Source organism: Notolepis coatsorum (assembly GCF_963971535.1).
Source record: "Notolepis coatsorum genome assembly, chromosome: 3".
NCBI lineage: Eukaryota > Metazoa > Chordata > Actinopteri > Aulopiformes > Paralepididae > Notolepis > Notolepis coatsorum.
The window spans coordinates 52,871,019-52,887,173 of record NC_140167.1 but is presented as its reverse complement, the minus strand read 5'-3'; the positions used below and the strand labels follow the sequence as shown (position 1 = coordinate 52,887,173).

At 46.1% G+C, this 16,155-nt stretch overlaps 1 protein-coding gene across 3 annotated transcripts in view; it reads right to left on the bottom strand.

Moving 5' to 3' along the window:
* Positions 1 to 4,906: 4,906 nt before the first annotated feature.
* luzp1 (leucine zipper protein 1) overlaps positions 4,907 to 16,155 on the bottom strand; it is a 103,060-nt gene continuing 91,811 nt past the window's right edge. For all 3 annotated transcript variants that reach the window (XM_084310675.1, XM_084310677.1, XM_084310676.1), the window contains 2 exons: positions 12,723 to 12,998; positions 4,907 to 12,167 (listed from right to left, as the gene is read on the bottom strand). In XM_084310675.1, the coding sequence (XP_084166801.1) occupies positions 12,765 to 12,998 (234 nt within the window). In that variant the 3' untranslated portion in view covers positions 4,907 to 12,167; positions 12,723 to 12,764. The remainder of the gene's footprint in view (positions 12,168 to 12,722; positions 12,999 to 16,155) is intronic.

Sequence of the window (16,155 nt, the reverse complement as noted above, 5' to 3'; positions counted from 1 at the left end):
TCTATCTTCAGTGCAGTTTTATTCCAGGGCTCTGCCTCATTGGTTACATCTTCAGTGCAGTTTTATTCCAGGGCTCTGCCTCATTGGTTACATCTTCAGTGCAGTTTTATTTCAGGGCTCTGTTACCATGTTCAGTGCAGTTTTATTTCAGGCCTCTGTTTCTATCTTCAGTGCAGTTTTATTCCAGGGCTCTGTCTCATTGTTTAGATCTTCTGTGCAGTTGTATTCCGGGGCTCTGTCTGTTTCCATCTGCAGTAGAGTTGTATTTCAGGGGCTCTGTTTCCATGTATTCTAGCCTCATAACCCCGCTTTTCTCAGTTTATTACTGTGACCAAAACTGGGATTTTGTTCTGAATGACGTTGAGGTTATTTTCATCTATCTAGAAACCTGGAGAAACGCCAGGAAGATGAGTGATGAGCCTTTCTTTTAATGTAACAACCTGAATATTAAACCTCTTTTCTGCAAGAGAGACAGCCACAGAATGACTACTGCATGTCACACAAGAACCTTGTTACTCCAGTTTTAGCAATGCTGTTGATGTGAAGGTTTTACACGGGTTAAGAGTTTCACGACCCTAGGGCACATGAAACTCATTTTGAAAACCCATTGTAGAAGAATAAAACGAACACCACGGCCATCAATGTAAAAATTGGTTTTTCTTAATTTAATTTTTTTGTTTGTTTTAAAGGTCTCGGCGGGGATACGAGCTATTTGCACGACGGCAACGTTATAAAAGTCTTCAAGTCTTCAGCGTGTCTGAGCACATCTGAAGCAATCTGTGATTCACACATGAAAGTACAGACGCCACAAGTGGTGTGGAATGTTCCATCGCACACAAACACCTCCCACACAGCATTATGCATAATCTGGACATCATCCATGATTATGATATGACAGATACTCCGAAGAATGAACGACTCAATTAACCACAGTACCAAACTACTCGCTGGAACTGGCTCCAAATGTTGTTTGTTTTTGTAACTTGAGACGACTTTGACACTTAACCAGTTGTCCAATACGCAGAGGTGGGACCCAGTTGTTGTTTTTGCATGTCCCAAGTCTCACGTTTTTACACCGAGTCCTGAGTCTGAAACTTTGGCTTTCGAGTCCTAATCAAGTCCTAATGCATTCTTTACAGATGTAATGCCATTTAAAAAAAAGTATGATTCTGCACTGACATACGTCCTTCGGATTGGTCCTATCAGGGCATAATTTCTTTATCTTTTTTGATCTACTTTTTCTCCTCCTTTTTCTGTGATTTTTCTCCCCATCCCAATTGACCTCGTGCCAATTCTCCCTCCCCTGTCCTGATCGTTGCTCGCATATGCCCCCCACTGGCCGGTTGTAGGGAGGATAGAAGCCTTGCATCACATGTCCCCTCCGATACATGTGGAGGCAGCCTGTCACATCTTTTCACCTGCCAGTGCGGACTCTCATTTGGCGAGGAGTAACGTGTAGGAGGCTCACACTGCCCCTGCCATTTTTCCTGACTTTGCTGTGCAGACGCCCCAACCGACCTGTAGGAGTCGCTGTTCACAACGACCAGACTACCGCCCTTCGACTTCCCACCCGCTAACTCTGCCAATTGAGTTAGTATGACGGCCGGCCCAAGCCAGAGGCAACGTCGACAGCCGGATTCGAACCCGGTGTATCTTGCGTTGGTGACGAGTGCAATGTCCGCTGCGCCACCCAATCAGGGCATCATTTCTCAACTTCATAGCATTTTTATGGCATAATTTCTCAACCTTTTCCTCAAGTCTTTCAAGTCATAAGGCTTATGTATCAAGTCTTTCTGTTGACATGGGGAGCAATAACTGGTCATGACGAGGTCTTCTTTAGCCTTAACTGGCGTGGTTTATTTCACATGTACATTGCACCACTAGACCTGCTCTCTGTGAGAGCTAGAGAGACAGGGGGAGGGAACAATCCCTTATACCTGCTCCCTGACGTCAGCTACAATAGCTGCGGCTCCTTACGCCTATAGCGCCCTCTTACTGTGGAACAGTTAAAGTGCTGTTACATGCAAACATATTAACACTTACACTCAGGGGAGTAGCTGGGGGGGGGGGGGGGGTTTAGGATGATTCCAAGGGCCCAGCACTGGGGGGGGGGGGGGGGGGGCCAGATAACACTTATTATCTTGTTATTAATATGGTTTTATTATTATTATTATTATTATTATTATCCTAAAGTAAGTTAATGTAGATGACTCAAAAGTATAATTGCCTGTATTAAAAAAAAAACTTCACAAAAGACACAAACAGGTGCTTGTTGGTGTAGTGGTTAACACTGTCGCCTCACAGCAAGAAGGTCCAGGGTTCGATTCCCGCTTGGGGACCAGGTTTCCATGATGCCAGGTACCCAGGTGGGGTATCTCCCAGGCCTTTCTGTGTGGAGTTTGCATGTTCTCCCCGTGCTCGCAAGGGTTTCCCCCCCGATAAGATAAACCCAATGGAAAAACATGCACAACAACAGATCGCTAACGCTGTGGTGTCCTTGACGAAGACGGACAGGAGCACTTGGATTGGTCCCCGGGGCGCAGCTCACGTTGACGCCCTATCTGCTCCCGGCTGCCCATGGGGGGGAAGGACGACGGGATGGGTCAAGCGCAGAGACTCAATCGCATCGGCGACTGAGGAAAGACAATGACCTATCTCGTAAGCAACTGTTGTGATTGGAGGATCAAGAAAAGAGGGCAGGGTTTGAGATAGGTCCATTGCATGTCCAGTTCGTTGCATGCCGAATAAAGACCCCCCTAAAGAGGTCCTGCATTATTATTATTACTGTTTGACAGAATGAGCGATTGTATACTACAGAGCACATCAAAATGTAAGTGTCTGTCAACCTAATAGTGTGCTTGAGTAGAGTATTTGTGTTGGAGATGGGATTACAGAGAGACAGGACAAGTAACAGCTTTTATATGTTGAGTTAAGTATCAGAAAACATTGTCACAAGAGTAGGGGGGAAATATATGCCTAGCCTAGTGCGACTCAAGGTTCTTTGGTAGACTATTGCATTGGTCCATTCATTGAAGATGAACGCAATGTGACATCCTTTACTAGGCTCACCCACCAACAGTTCAGGTGCTGAACTGCTGATCCGAATGTATAGGTAAAAACCATATTATGCGTTTTCATCAATAAATAAATGCCCCAAATTGTTTAAGCTTGTGCGCTTAGGCGAGCTCGCATGGATTGCGGGCCCACAAATATTCTTTCATGGGGCCCAGAATCTTCAGCTACGCCCCTGCTTACACTTAACACTTTCAATTTATAAGGCTTATCTATCAAGTCATACAGCTTATCTATCAAGTCTTTCAAGTCACAAGTCTGAGTGAAGTCACTAGTCATTGGTGTTAAAGTCAAAGTCGAGTTGCAAGTATTTTATGATTTTAGAGTGTGAAGTCATCAAATTTGTCCAAGTCATGTGACTGGAGTTCCACACCTCTAAATCCATTCACAACCACCGCTGCAGAATCAGCAACACTCAGCCCCTCCTCCCCACCAGGCTTTCCCAAATAACTTGTGGGCATGGAAAAATTATGTCTATTTCTCATTCTCTCCTCCTCCACTTGCATAGATTTGCATTTTGTCTGAAGTGAGAATGAGTCATTTCCATGGTTTGACTTCACATCACGTATTCAGGTCAACATGACGTTTTGCACACAGTCCCGTGCTTCAGGCGGCAGGCACTGCTACGACCATAGTACCGTGCGTCAGGCATGCAGGCACTACTACGACCATAGTACCGTGCGTCAGGCATGCAGGCACTGCTACGACCATAGTACCGTGCTTCAGGCGGCAGGCACTACTACGACCACCTACCTGCTTGTTTAGTACCGTGCTTCAGGCGGCAGGCACTACTACGACCACCTACCTGCTTGTTTAGGACTGATTGCATCAGAAAATAGAAGTGTTTTAGTTTTTATGAACCAAGCTGAGCTGAAGTGTGTCAGAGCATAGGGTTGTTGCAATTCAGGGGTTCGATGCCTTGCTCAAGGGCACAGCGATGATGGTCACCATAGATGTAATACCAGCCGCCCTTCAGTCACAGCTGGAACACACCCTCCTGTTGGTGCTAGGGATCAAACCAGCGACCTTCCGGGTTACTGGTCCACTTTGCTCCAATACATGTTTCTTTTAAAGGGTAAATTCTGAATTTTTTACTTAAAGGCCTTCCTATTTGCCCATGATATTGTGGAGGCCTTTTCTCTGCAGAATCCATACCGTACTGGATACCCAGAGCTACCGTCTTGTTAGCCACACAACGAATGTAACGTCAATGGGGCCGCGCTCCACTGGAACCTACTCCAAAGTAGGTTTCAGCATTTCTTTTGGGGCTTTTTTTTCTCTTTTCTTTACAGACTGAAACATTTCTTTAGTCAGCCCTACACCTAAGAAGGCGATGTGTATAGATGATTAACTATACGTCAGCCCTATTTTACGAAAGCCACATCTCCACCAGTCAGGAGCAGCCTTCCCCGCAGCTGAGCGTAGCTGTTTAACAGAAAGATGTGTTCGCTGACTCTGCATTCCACAACGGCTTGTGGTTTTTCCCCACACCTGACCTATTTGCCCAATTTGTCTGCACGCTTTCCTTATCATGCAGGCTGTCGGGAAGTGCTCTCTATTCTCCATCCAAGCCTCAAGTGCACAGACAATGGGCTTTGACACCCACCCACCCACCCCCACCCTTGTGCACGTGCACACACACACGCACACACACACACACACACACAGAGTGTATTGCTGTGAAATCCAATCTTGGCAGAGGTTAACTAAAGAGATGAAAGACCTTAACAGCATTAAATGGGTGGGTCTCGCCCGCCCCCCCCCCTCCCCCCAACACAAGAATAACCAACAGCCACCTGGTGCATAGAATCAAAAGTGTCAACGCATACATGTTACAAACAGGTTGGTTTTTTATTTTTATTGGAATACATACATAGTCCGCTGTACAGTTGGCAGCTTGGAGAGATCTACATGCAGAGTGCGCCAGCCGTGGAAATGTTAAACATGCACAATGTATTTAGTCTAGAACAGAGAAAATAAAAACCCCACACAGTCCGCCTCAGATCTGACACACTGAGAAGCATGGAGCAGCAGCGCTCGTTGCAATAATAATAATAAAACCCTTTTGATCTGATTTCATAACATACATTTTCTCTTTGTCACTGCTGTCTGTCTTTCTCTCCGTCTGTCTGCCCCCTCTCCTCTTTAACAGACATAATCCATTTATAAACACACTGCATTATATCGGGAAAAAAAAGTTGAGTTCCAACTCCTGGGTTTGATTGTAGAGGCCTGAATTGTGTGTGTGTGTGTGTGTGTGTGTGTGTAAGTAAGAGAGAGGAGATCCAGTTTCACATATGTATTTAAATGTGTTTTGAATCATAAAGAGCGTGTGTGTGAGTGTCTGTCTGTCTGTCTGTCTGTCTGTGTGTGTCTCAAGGCCTGAACGATTCTCTCTTTGGCAGCACTTACAAACATACAGCACACAAGATGAACAAACCCTGAATTTATGAGCGAGGGAAAACAGCGTAGCGAAGAACCTGGAAGACCGAGACTCCTTCCTGAGAGAACAGGACGACACATGGTGAACCACTCAGAGCCGCGGATCTGCTCGGCTCTGATAAAACACACATAGCTCTCATTCTTCAATGACTATGACACAACCCTGCCCCCCTTCTCTCTCTCTCTTTCTGACTCATAAACAGCCAGTCATGACACCCCCAGGTCGTGAGAAAATGTGCATTAAAACAAACAACAAAAAATACAGGAAAAAGAAAAGTTACTCTCCAGGAGTGCAATAACAATGAGAAAGATACATGATCTCGCAAAAAATATCCTTCTTAAAATCAAAGAGGACAAATACTAAATATATTTCAATAAGGCCCACTTTACAAAATTACACAATTTTTTCCTTAAATAAAATCTATCCGATACAGCTTCCAAAATAAGACATCTTTTGTTTATTAATAATAATAATAATAATAATAATAATAATAATAATTAAAAAATAAAATAAACAAAACAAAACAAAAACAAACAAAAAAAGCCTCAAATTGAATATTTCCCCTTTATGTCAGTAATAATAGTCTCAGAGACAGGATGTCCATCTTGGGGAAACACTGGCATTGTCTCCATACCTGTAAACTGGAAATACTGTGGAATGCTTTTGGCACGTTAGAAGGCTGAGAGACAAAGGCATAAATAGGGCGCCATACCTCAAGAAACCATGGCAACTGTTTTTATTTTCTACTCACTTACTTACTTCCACATAATTCCTTTCTCAATCTATTAAGTAATTTTTCTTTTGTAAATAGTTGTTCCGACAAGCAACTTTTCTTATACAAAATTCAATTTGGCTGGTGCAAAAACACATAATTACTTATTCACACATCTCTTGACGACGGTATACATTCAGCGATGATATACTGAGAAGAGATACATATCCTGGGACACAGGAAAAAAACGCAGGGCAACTTTTGACAAAGGTGACTAAGGGGGCTTTACTTTTTTTATTTATTTATCAGGTCTTAAAGTTAAGTGCTGGTTAAGTGCAGATTACAGCATCCGCCATCCAACGACACCATGACCCTGGCTTCACAATAGAGGCCTTTGTGGACCAGCGCCAGCTCACTACCATCTCCCGGCCAATCCCTCACATCTCCTGCAAGTACATTCTGGGCTACTTTGTATAGGAGGAAAAAAATTACTTGTAAATAGCAGGATGTCTTATACAACATACCACCAGACGTTTGGAAGATTCCATTCAACCGTTTAGTTGACCTAGAGGCAGGCGATTCTGCATTCCTTTGCATAACCTTTACTTCCTCGTATACGAAATTTACGACCATATCATCTACGGTCATAATTCATAATCTCCTCCAAAAGCAGCAAATCGTGTTTAATGATCTGAACCAGCAAAGGACTTGGAATTACTACCCTCATTCAACAACAACAACAACCTCCAGCCGGGTTTCGATAGAACCTCTGACCTTTGAACTCCTAAAACCTGTGACGACCCGACTCCACGATGATGATGTCATTCTACAGGCCCTGACCATTATATGCAACGGTTACAGTGTGGACAATGTGATGCAGCCCGGGACACATGACTAGACAGAGGAACTCACAAACCGGAAGTTCAGGTGAAGGCCACGCTCTGGTCCTCCCTCTTGGAACACAAGCGTCCAGCCAGGTAGTGCTGGATGTGAGCGGGATGTATGATACAGTTGCCGCGGTGGCGTTAGTGTACTTCGGGGCCCCGTAAGGCAGACCGGCAGACATGCAGAGCGTAGGATGGGGTTTCAGCCTTGCCCTTTAAAAAGCCTGGCTTTCTTTGAAGCCTGTCTCCGGGTGGGATTCCTCCAGCGCACATAAAACCTACAGTTTCCGACAGCTGGGCCTTTCCCCGGGACCCCCGACCACCGACTCCCTTCTGAGGGGCTGCAGGGAATCAGCGGGGGAGACCTCAAGATGTGACAGCAGAGGGGGGGGGGGGAGCAGAGGGTATAACGGAGGGGAGGAGGGGGGTCCGTGTGACGGTGCGGTAGGGAGGTCAGGAAGTATGGGGAGGGAGTGACACGGTTAGAGAGCGAGAGAGGTGTGGAGGGAGTAGGGGAACGGTGGAGGTTATACAGAGGTAACGACAGGGAAGGGAACCTGGGGAGAGAGAGAGCAGAGACTGTGGTTCTGGTGGAGTGAGTGAGTGAGTGAGTGAGTGAGTGAGTGAGTGACGAGGAGGAGTGAAACAGGAGAGGGGTTGAGTAAGGGCACGGGTGTCGGGGGTTGAGGAAGGGCACGGGTGTCGGGACTTGCATCACCTATGCACTACATGACCCCTTCGCTACGATGATGTCAGCCACTATAATTGAAACATGGGCTTCTCGTGCCATTTGGCAGAACCCCCCGAACATATATGCGTGCACGTACAAGCGTGTGCAGTCAGCACCTTCTTACCAGTCTGGTGTGTGTGTGTGGGGGGGGGGGGGGGGGGCAACAGTAGTCAACACCAGACCAGTCCACTCATCAAGCTTCAAACGGAGCTCACTGACATATTAATAACAACTTCCCATGGAAACAACAAGCGCGTGGTCACCTGAGCCGCGGATGACACCATCAACTTGATATCGTCCGCATTCACAGTCCCCTAAAGTGGACGTCACTGCCAAGCCGTCAAGTATTTCCGTCTCCTGTATTTAGAAGCCCAGAGTCAAGAGGGACAGAGACAGGATTAGACACGAGCCTGACCTCTGACCTTTCGGGCTGCCCACGGTTCATCACCACATAGCGACGGCCCTCCGGCAACCAATAAAACACCCCGCTGAACTAGCCACGCAGATCACCACTGTTGAGAATCGAGGCGTTCCTCGCAGAGAGGAGAGATGATGGGAGGTGGAGGAGCGAGGGAGGGAGGGAGGAGTAGAGTACAGTAACTCATGCATTCTCTAAAAACTCAACGAGGTCAGAAACACGGTTTGGGAAAGAGAGATGGTATTTCTTGGTAAATGAGGAGTGGTAGCAGGACCACCACCAGCAGAGGAAGAAGGCTTTCAAATGTATCATCAAATGTCCTGTAAACCTGCTAAGTCTGCTCTGGTTTAGCTCACAAGAGCCAGGGCTCTGAACAGTGAGTCTGCTCTGGTTTAGCTCACGAGAGCCAGGGCTCTGAACAGTGAGTCTGCTCTGGTTTAGCTCACGAGAGCCAGGGCTCTGAACAGTGAGTCTGCTCTGGTTTAGCTCACGAGAGCCAGGGCTCTGAACAGTACGTCTGCTCTGGTTTAGCTCACGAGAGCCAGGGCTCTGAACAGTGAGTCTGCTCTGGTTTAGCTCACGAGAGCCAGGGCTCTGAACAGTGAGTCTGCTCTGGTTTAGCTCTTCAGCACATGTCCAGAAAGCCACCAGTAGCCGTGAAAGGAGCCACATGGCAATACTAAGACTTTATGATGCAGAGCTGCACCCTAGGACTTTTAGACTTTCTGTAAATCCAAAGGGCAGAGCTGTTTGGGCGGCGCGGCCTACATTCTTATTTGAAGTTGGGTTGGGTTGAGAATTTTTTTTCTTGACGTTTCTTTCTCAGGGGGAACTTTTTCTTTTCTTTTTTGAAAATCTTCAATATTTTTTACCCACTTGGAACAGTAGAACAGTCTCATCCACATCACAATGAAATGGAAAAAAGAAAATAATAATCTAACTTTACAATCAATATTCACGTCATTTGTACATACAGCAAGTATAGCGGACTGTAATATGACTGGAATATCACTGTATTTAATTGGACAGCCCACTCCTCTCCTTCCGACTCAAGGCACCAATATATGTTATCATTTCTATAGAGCGGACAGAGTAGAGTAATATCGACAACATGAATAATCAGTGACAGAATATAAAAATGTACATATCAAAGGGAAATTAACCAGTTAGTTTGGACTCACCGGCTAAGTACTGGGACTTGAGCCACTATAAAATGATCACTTCTCATCATCGCACATAAGAAATACTGCATGACGACTCTTGAGATAGTTGTACAGACATTATGGGTGGAGTGTTCCATTGATTGCATTATAATGACTCATCTCTTCCCGTTTTCCATCATCTGTAAACTTTAAAAACTACAGGACTGTCACAGACTAGGGTCCCCGTCACCACGCTGACATCGTCGCAATTTAAAAAACACGGATGCATATGACTAATAAATATGAAACCCTGACAATAATAAAGAAACAAGGCGGGTGGCTGGTAGAACAGGCTGAGCGGGGTGGGGGGGGGGGGGGTTGGGTAACTGGCCACTGCGCCGAGATGAAACATTCCTACAGAATCGAGACGGTGTCAATTCTGTCAACACCAGAGCGCCGACCACCCGTGACAGTGGAGGCCAGAAAGGGATGGAAGCGGAGCTTCAAGCGGTGTTGGTCGGTCATCGCATTGCAACTCTCCTAGGTCACACAGGCATGGTTATGCTATACCGTGGGTTATGTCATACGTTAGGAGTCGGAAAGGAGGTGTTGACGCCGTTATCTGTCACAGCAAATATCAAGCGGCGAAGCGATGGGCCATTCTCAGCAGCATTCCAGAAGCAATGCGGCATCATACCATACAATACTAGGTTTACGTAGTGTTGCCTGTTGGGAGTATTGATGTATCTTTGTATCAGAAATAGATAGGGGCCCAACCTTACAGGACAATCAGACAGAGATGGATGATGTAGAACAGATACATCACATTTCTACTGTCAAGGTTGTAAAACATTTGACCTCAAGGGAATGAATCCCATTTGATACTGGCCAATGACTAAATATGTGTTTCTCTGGCACCTCTGTGGTTACTATAGCCACAGCCAATGGGAGACTAGATATAATCCTCCATTACTCACCAACCAGAAGTTGAGATTCTATATTGTAACAATATAATACACCTCTATATAAAAAAAAAAAAAAAAGAATAGAGACGATTCGCACGGCGAACCCAGTCACATACAAGTTCGACTGACAGTTCCATGTGGAGACTTGTACAACACAAAGTCCAACTCCAGGTTTCTTCCTATGAATGACTGGCATGTAGGTTCACAGCAGCGCTGAGGTCCACCTCGCCAGGCCAAGTTTGCTGGTACTTCGAGTTCCAAAGTTCCGTTCCAAAGACAGCCTCTCTTCTCGCCACGGCTCTCTCTCAAACTGCATGAAGGAGGACACTTAACAACCACAGTGAAGAAGCAAAAGCACCGCAGGAGTTGCCGTCGGGTTCCAGATGATAACCAACCTTTTCATAAATAAGTGCGTTGCATTCCATTGTAGGCGGCAGACGTCCATTTCTTTCCTGCCCTGATATGGTTACGATGGGGAGCGAAGGGGCAGAGGAGTGTAAACAACAGGCAGCGAATTACTATTATGAGTCAAACATAAATCAGTGAAAACTGCATTAAAAACAGGTTAAAATGGTAACAGTCTATGAAAAAGTGTGTGTGTCCTTCCAAACCGAGGCCAGTCAGCCGTTCTGAAGGCAGAGCGCGTGCCGAGTCCAAAGTGCTCTTCATATTCTTTTACTGGTACTTAGAAACATGCAGACTATCTCCGACCCCCACGTTCAATCCAGTTTATGGCCACAGCATGCTAAAAAAGCACCAATGTACGAGTTAGAATAGATCTCAGGGTAGAAAGATGTGTGATGTTATATCCTATTGTGAGCCAAAGGAGAATATTAGAGAAAATGAATACGGTATGAGAAAGTAAATATGACGATATACATTTGCAATGAGAGTAATTCACTTCCTGTTTTTGGTCACATTTAGGGTCCAGATCGTCTTAGTTTTTTTAAGAACTCTGCACGACATTCCACCTCTGCAAGAAGTCTTTGAATATGGACGGGTTTGTCTCTTCAGCGATGAAAAGTTATTTAACCTCCAGCTCGAGCACAAGGGAAAAGTGACATGACTGTATCGGTTTCCCAGAACGTGGCGGTCAAGAATTCCGTCACGGTTCCTTTTAAAAAAGACAGCGTCTCCCTCCCTCTCCCCCTCTCACATAAACATCTTCAGCCACCCCGAGCATGTCGGCCTCTCCCTTGTCAAGTCTAAGGATTATTACACTATCATACATCCAATAGAAGAAGCAGAAGAGGATACATGGGCTGGCGAGGTGTCCCCACCCCCTCCAGAACAGGGTACGAGTAGTGGAGACTCTTTAATACGTAAAGAGTATAATCGCAGAACACAGAACCGCCATCTGGTATTGTGTCCATAAAAAGGACAGGAGTGTGTCTGGCATCGTCCAGGACAGAGAAGGGTAGTGAAGAGGAGGGGCTGTTCGGGTCTCGTTGTGCACTCGAGAGTTAATTGACCTCTCAAGCTCCACCCTCTTTTTTTGATCCCCCAATCACAACTGTGGAAAGCAACAGTTGTGATTGGAGGATCCACGAAAAGAGGGCAGGGTGTGAGATAGGTCAATCACCAGGCGGGCTTGGGAAGATCTGAGCAGGGATGTTGAGTCGGTAGTTGTTCTGTATAGGCTGTGACTGTTTTTCCTTTTCCTTTTTTTAGGCCAGCTGAAGAAGCAGCTAATGATGTCACCTGGAGGATGGCGGTGATAAGCTGAAGACATTTTTTTTCGGCTTTTACGGAGGCTGGGGATCGGTCCTCCTCGTGCAGTTTGGAGATTTGATGCAGCTCTCTGAAAAACGAGAGGAAAAGGTCTTTCAGTGCCTTATATAAACACCAAACATTGTCATACAACTGAAAGTATGTCCTCTCTTGTTCATGGGACTTCAAAACGGACTTGTATGGTCATTTTGTGTAAAGGCTTTGGTTAGTTTGGCGTGAATGCTACCCTGAGGGAGCTTTGACATCATTGCAGTCGACGTAATTAACTTCAGATTCCTTTAATTAAAAGCTCAGGACAGCTTTACTCTGGTCAGGAGGCAAAGACTCTCAGGAGACACTATGCTCTTCTAGCAGTTCTTCAGCCATAACTATCTCTGTTCTCTGATGCACATGTGAGACAGACAGACAGAGAGAGAGAGAGACAGATAGACGGAGACAGACAGATAGATACAGACAAGAGACACAGCCAGACAGACAGACTTTTTTTCCGGGCAGAGGAGTGTAAACAACAGGCAGCGAATTACTATTATGAGTCAAACAAAAATCAGTGAAAACTGGTGAGTGAGAGAGAGAGAGTGAGAGTGAGAGTGAGAGTGAGAGTGAGAGAGACAGACCGACATCCTACCTGGCCTCTATGCTGTGGACATCCTGCTCAGACCAGGCTGGCCTAGTGATGTTCAGATGGACGCTGGCTCCAGGGTCGGCTCCCCGCTCCACTCCTCCCCTCTGCTCTGCCCACTGACCCTTGACTCCTGCTGGACCAATTTTCTCCTCTGGAGGAGGAGGAGGAGGCCCCCGTTGCCCTGGATCCTCGCTCATAGGAGCTCCCCAGGTGGTGCGAGTCGCCGCTCGGCCTTCTCCAGGCTGCGGGGCTGGGGCTAGGCTCTGTGCTGTCGGGAACCTAGAGAGATCAAAGGGAGACAAAGAAATCACTTCAAGCTTCAGTCCTTAGTTTGAACTGGCAACGTGTGGCCATTTTGTTTAAATAAGCTGGAGTTGAGTTGGCAGCAGCGCAGTAAAGGTATACAATAAAGGTATTTAAGTAGAGGTCAGATCACTCCATTACTGTGACAATCGGGGAGTTTTATCCTGCAGCTCTTGGCCCGGCAGAGCCTTGTTTGGTCCTACACCGTATCATCTGGGCATTTATCTACATGCTGTTTATGTTAACTGGTGTGTGACAAGTAAAATCTGCTGTGTGGATTTCTGCCAGAGGAAAAATTCCCGACCAAAAACCCCAAAACATACCAGCTGAGAGATTTATAATCTGGTGGCCTGAGGAGAAAGCAGCCCCTCATAACCCCCACTAACCCCGCTGACCCTGTACAGAGAAAGAGAGAGTTCCATGACGAAGCAGTTCCTAAACACCCGACTCCTGTAATTTCGGCTTTAAAAAAGCACCATAATTAGTGCCAGTTGGTGGGTTGGAGTTGGCTTCTGACGGTAGTTTTAGAACACATTCTTGCTAATTGGCTTTAATGGAGCCCTGCTGGACTGCCTGTCTCCGTCTCCAGGGGCAACCGACAGGAAATCAGTCACGATGCTGGCGCTGCCAAACGGGGCGTGGTCAGTGTGGTCACTTCCTGTTCTAATCACCGCAGGGAGGAAACAGCAGCACGGCACATTCTCCTTCTATGGTAAACGCCTGCAGCGGCGCTAGGAGTAGTTCACACTAGATCACTATGGAAACGTACCTGAGGTTCTTCTCGGGAGACTGGAAAGCCTCAGTGTTTAGTGACTTTTAACAGAAATACAACAAGATTGCATTGCAACCATAGAAGGTGTGGCATCTACAGCCCAGAGTTCAAGTTTCTTCTTACATTTTGTTTTTGAAACCACTGCTGAAAGATTTATGTTAATGTCTTTACAACCAAAGCCCAAAGACCAGGTCTATAAGTTAAGTGGCCTCTGCTCAAGCGCAGTATTAAAAGACAATAATCTCTCCCAAGTAGTTTCGGTCTTGAGGTAGCAAGACATGTTTCTCACCACATTACTGAATGTAAATATGAGAAAATATTTAAGCTGGAGAATGTCAGCCAGTAATAAATGTCGTTAGGCAAGTAATTTGATGTGCCACATGAGAAGATTAAATCTACTGGAGACGACAAGAGCTACTGTAGAGGAGCCCTCAACACAGACCCACCACTGTTCACGTCACATCAGAATACCTCCTGATTGGAAAATATGCTATTTATAGAAAGTGATAATCAGACATAATAAATCATCTCTGGCACCACAGGATGCCATTTTGAAAATAATAAGAAAATCTGGGGAGGAGTTAAGTGTTCCCTTTTTCTTCGTTCCCAAGTTGATATTCTCCAGTTTGGAAAACATTTAGTGTCTTTTTCACAGTTCTGAGAGCGTCTGCGAATGAGAACACGCAGGCTTCAGCTACAGCTGTGAATCAAAACACAAGCAGTGTATTACCTGAAACTAGAAATGATCCGTATGTCTGTGGTGTTCCTACCCCACCACCTTTGCCATACAAAGAAGCATCCTCTAAGTGCAATGTTGGTTCACTTTGTTTCAAAAGAGTAATTTTGGGGATTTGTGTCAACATTACAAACAATATTCAAGCGTTTGTATTGTAGGGGAACTTGTTTTCTTCACAAAATGACCCGGTGCAGCTTTAGAGCCGTCTCTTCTTGGCCTCGATGCAAAATGTCAATGAATTACGACACCTCGTTATGCCAAACGCCAAGGCACCTCTCCAGCAAGACAGCGCTCATGACACCCAAGGTGATACATTTCAGAGAAGCCTTAATTCATAACTGCCGATTGATATTGATGTTACAAGTGTTTAATTTGTCAAGGCAATGTCAATTATTTTAATGGCTTTAGCACATCACAAAAGCCATTCTTCAAATCACATGTCCTACACTTGTATGGTGTCCGCAGTCAGATGTTTGAACCTCCTATGGAGGCGACTCAATGCGCCGTCCAACTTCAGCTCCTGCACAGATTGTTTTTCCAGAAGGATCTTTCTCTGTGTGGGTCATGTCAGGCAGAGAAACCGTGAACCAAAGCACAACTCTAGTCCCGTGCTTCACCTTGCTGCCACTGGGTTTTGACTCAACAGAGGATGTTTTGGCGTCTCGCTCAGCGGCCATATCGGCCCGCTGTCCTCGGCCAAACACAAGCTCACAGCCCGTTTATGTACATGCTGAGGTTTCCTAGCGCCACAGCGGAGAGGAAACACTACAATACCGTTCTGTTCTGTATTCGGAGGTGAGGACAGACCCATATAAACTGAGCAGTCACCATTAAAGCCTTATTCAGTTGTGGGCTTCGACTTTGTGTGTCTTGGACCACATCCCGTCCTACACTAGAGCTTCTGATCCACACACAGGCAATTATCAGAACCTACAGAATGTAAACACACATTTTATTTAGATCCAGGGGAACTACAGGGGGCTACCAGGGTCAAACAGCAGCCATAGATTCAAAGAAAGGTCAGTGTAGAGGTCTAAGCACTAGGGGCGTCTGGGTAGTGTAGAGGTCTAAGCACTAGGGGCATATGGGTGGTGTAGACTAGAGGTCTAAGCACTAGGGGCATCTGGGTAGTGTAGAGGTCTAAGCACTAGGGGCGTCTGGGTAGTGTAGAGGTCTAAGCACTAGGGGCGTCTGGGTAGTGTAGAGGTCTAAGCACTAGGTGTGGCTGGGTAGTGTAGAGGTCTAAGCACTAGGAGTGGCTGGGTAGTGTAGAGGTCTAAGCACTAGGGGTGTCTGGGTAGTGTAGAGGCCTAAGCACTAGGGGCGTCTGGGTAGTGTAGAGGTCTAAGCACTAGGTGTGGCTGGGTAGTGTAGAGGTCTAAGCACTAGGTGTGGCTGGGTAGTGTAGAGGTCTAAGCACTAGGTGTGGCTGGGTACTAGTGTAGAGGTCTAAGCACTAGGGGCGTCTGCGTAGTGTAGAGGTCTAAGCACTAGGTGTGGCTGGGTAGTGTAGAGGTCTAAGCACTAGGTGTGGCTGGGTAGTGTAGAGGTCTAAGCACTAGGTGTGGCTAGGTAGTGTAGAGGTCTAAGCACTAGGTGTGGCTGGGTACTAGTGTAGAGGTCTA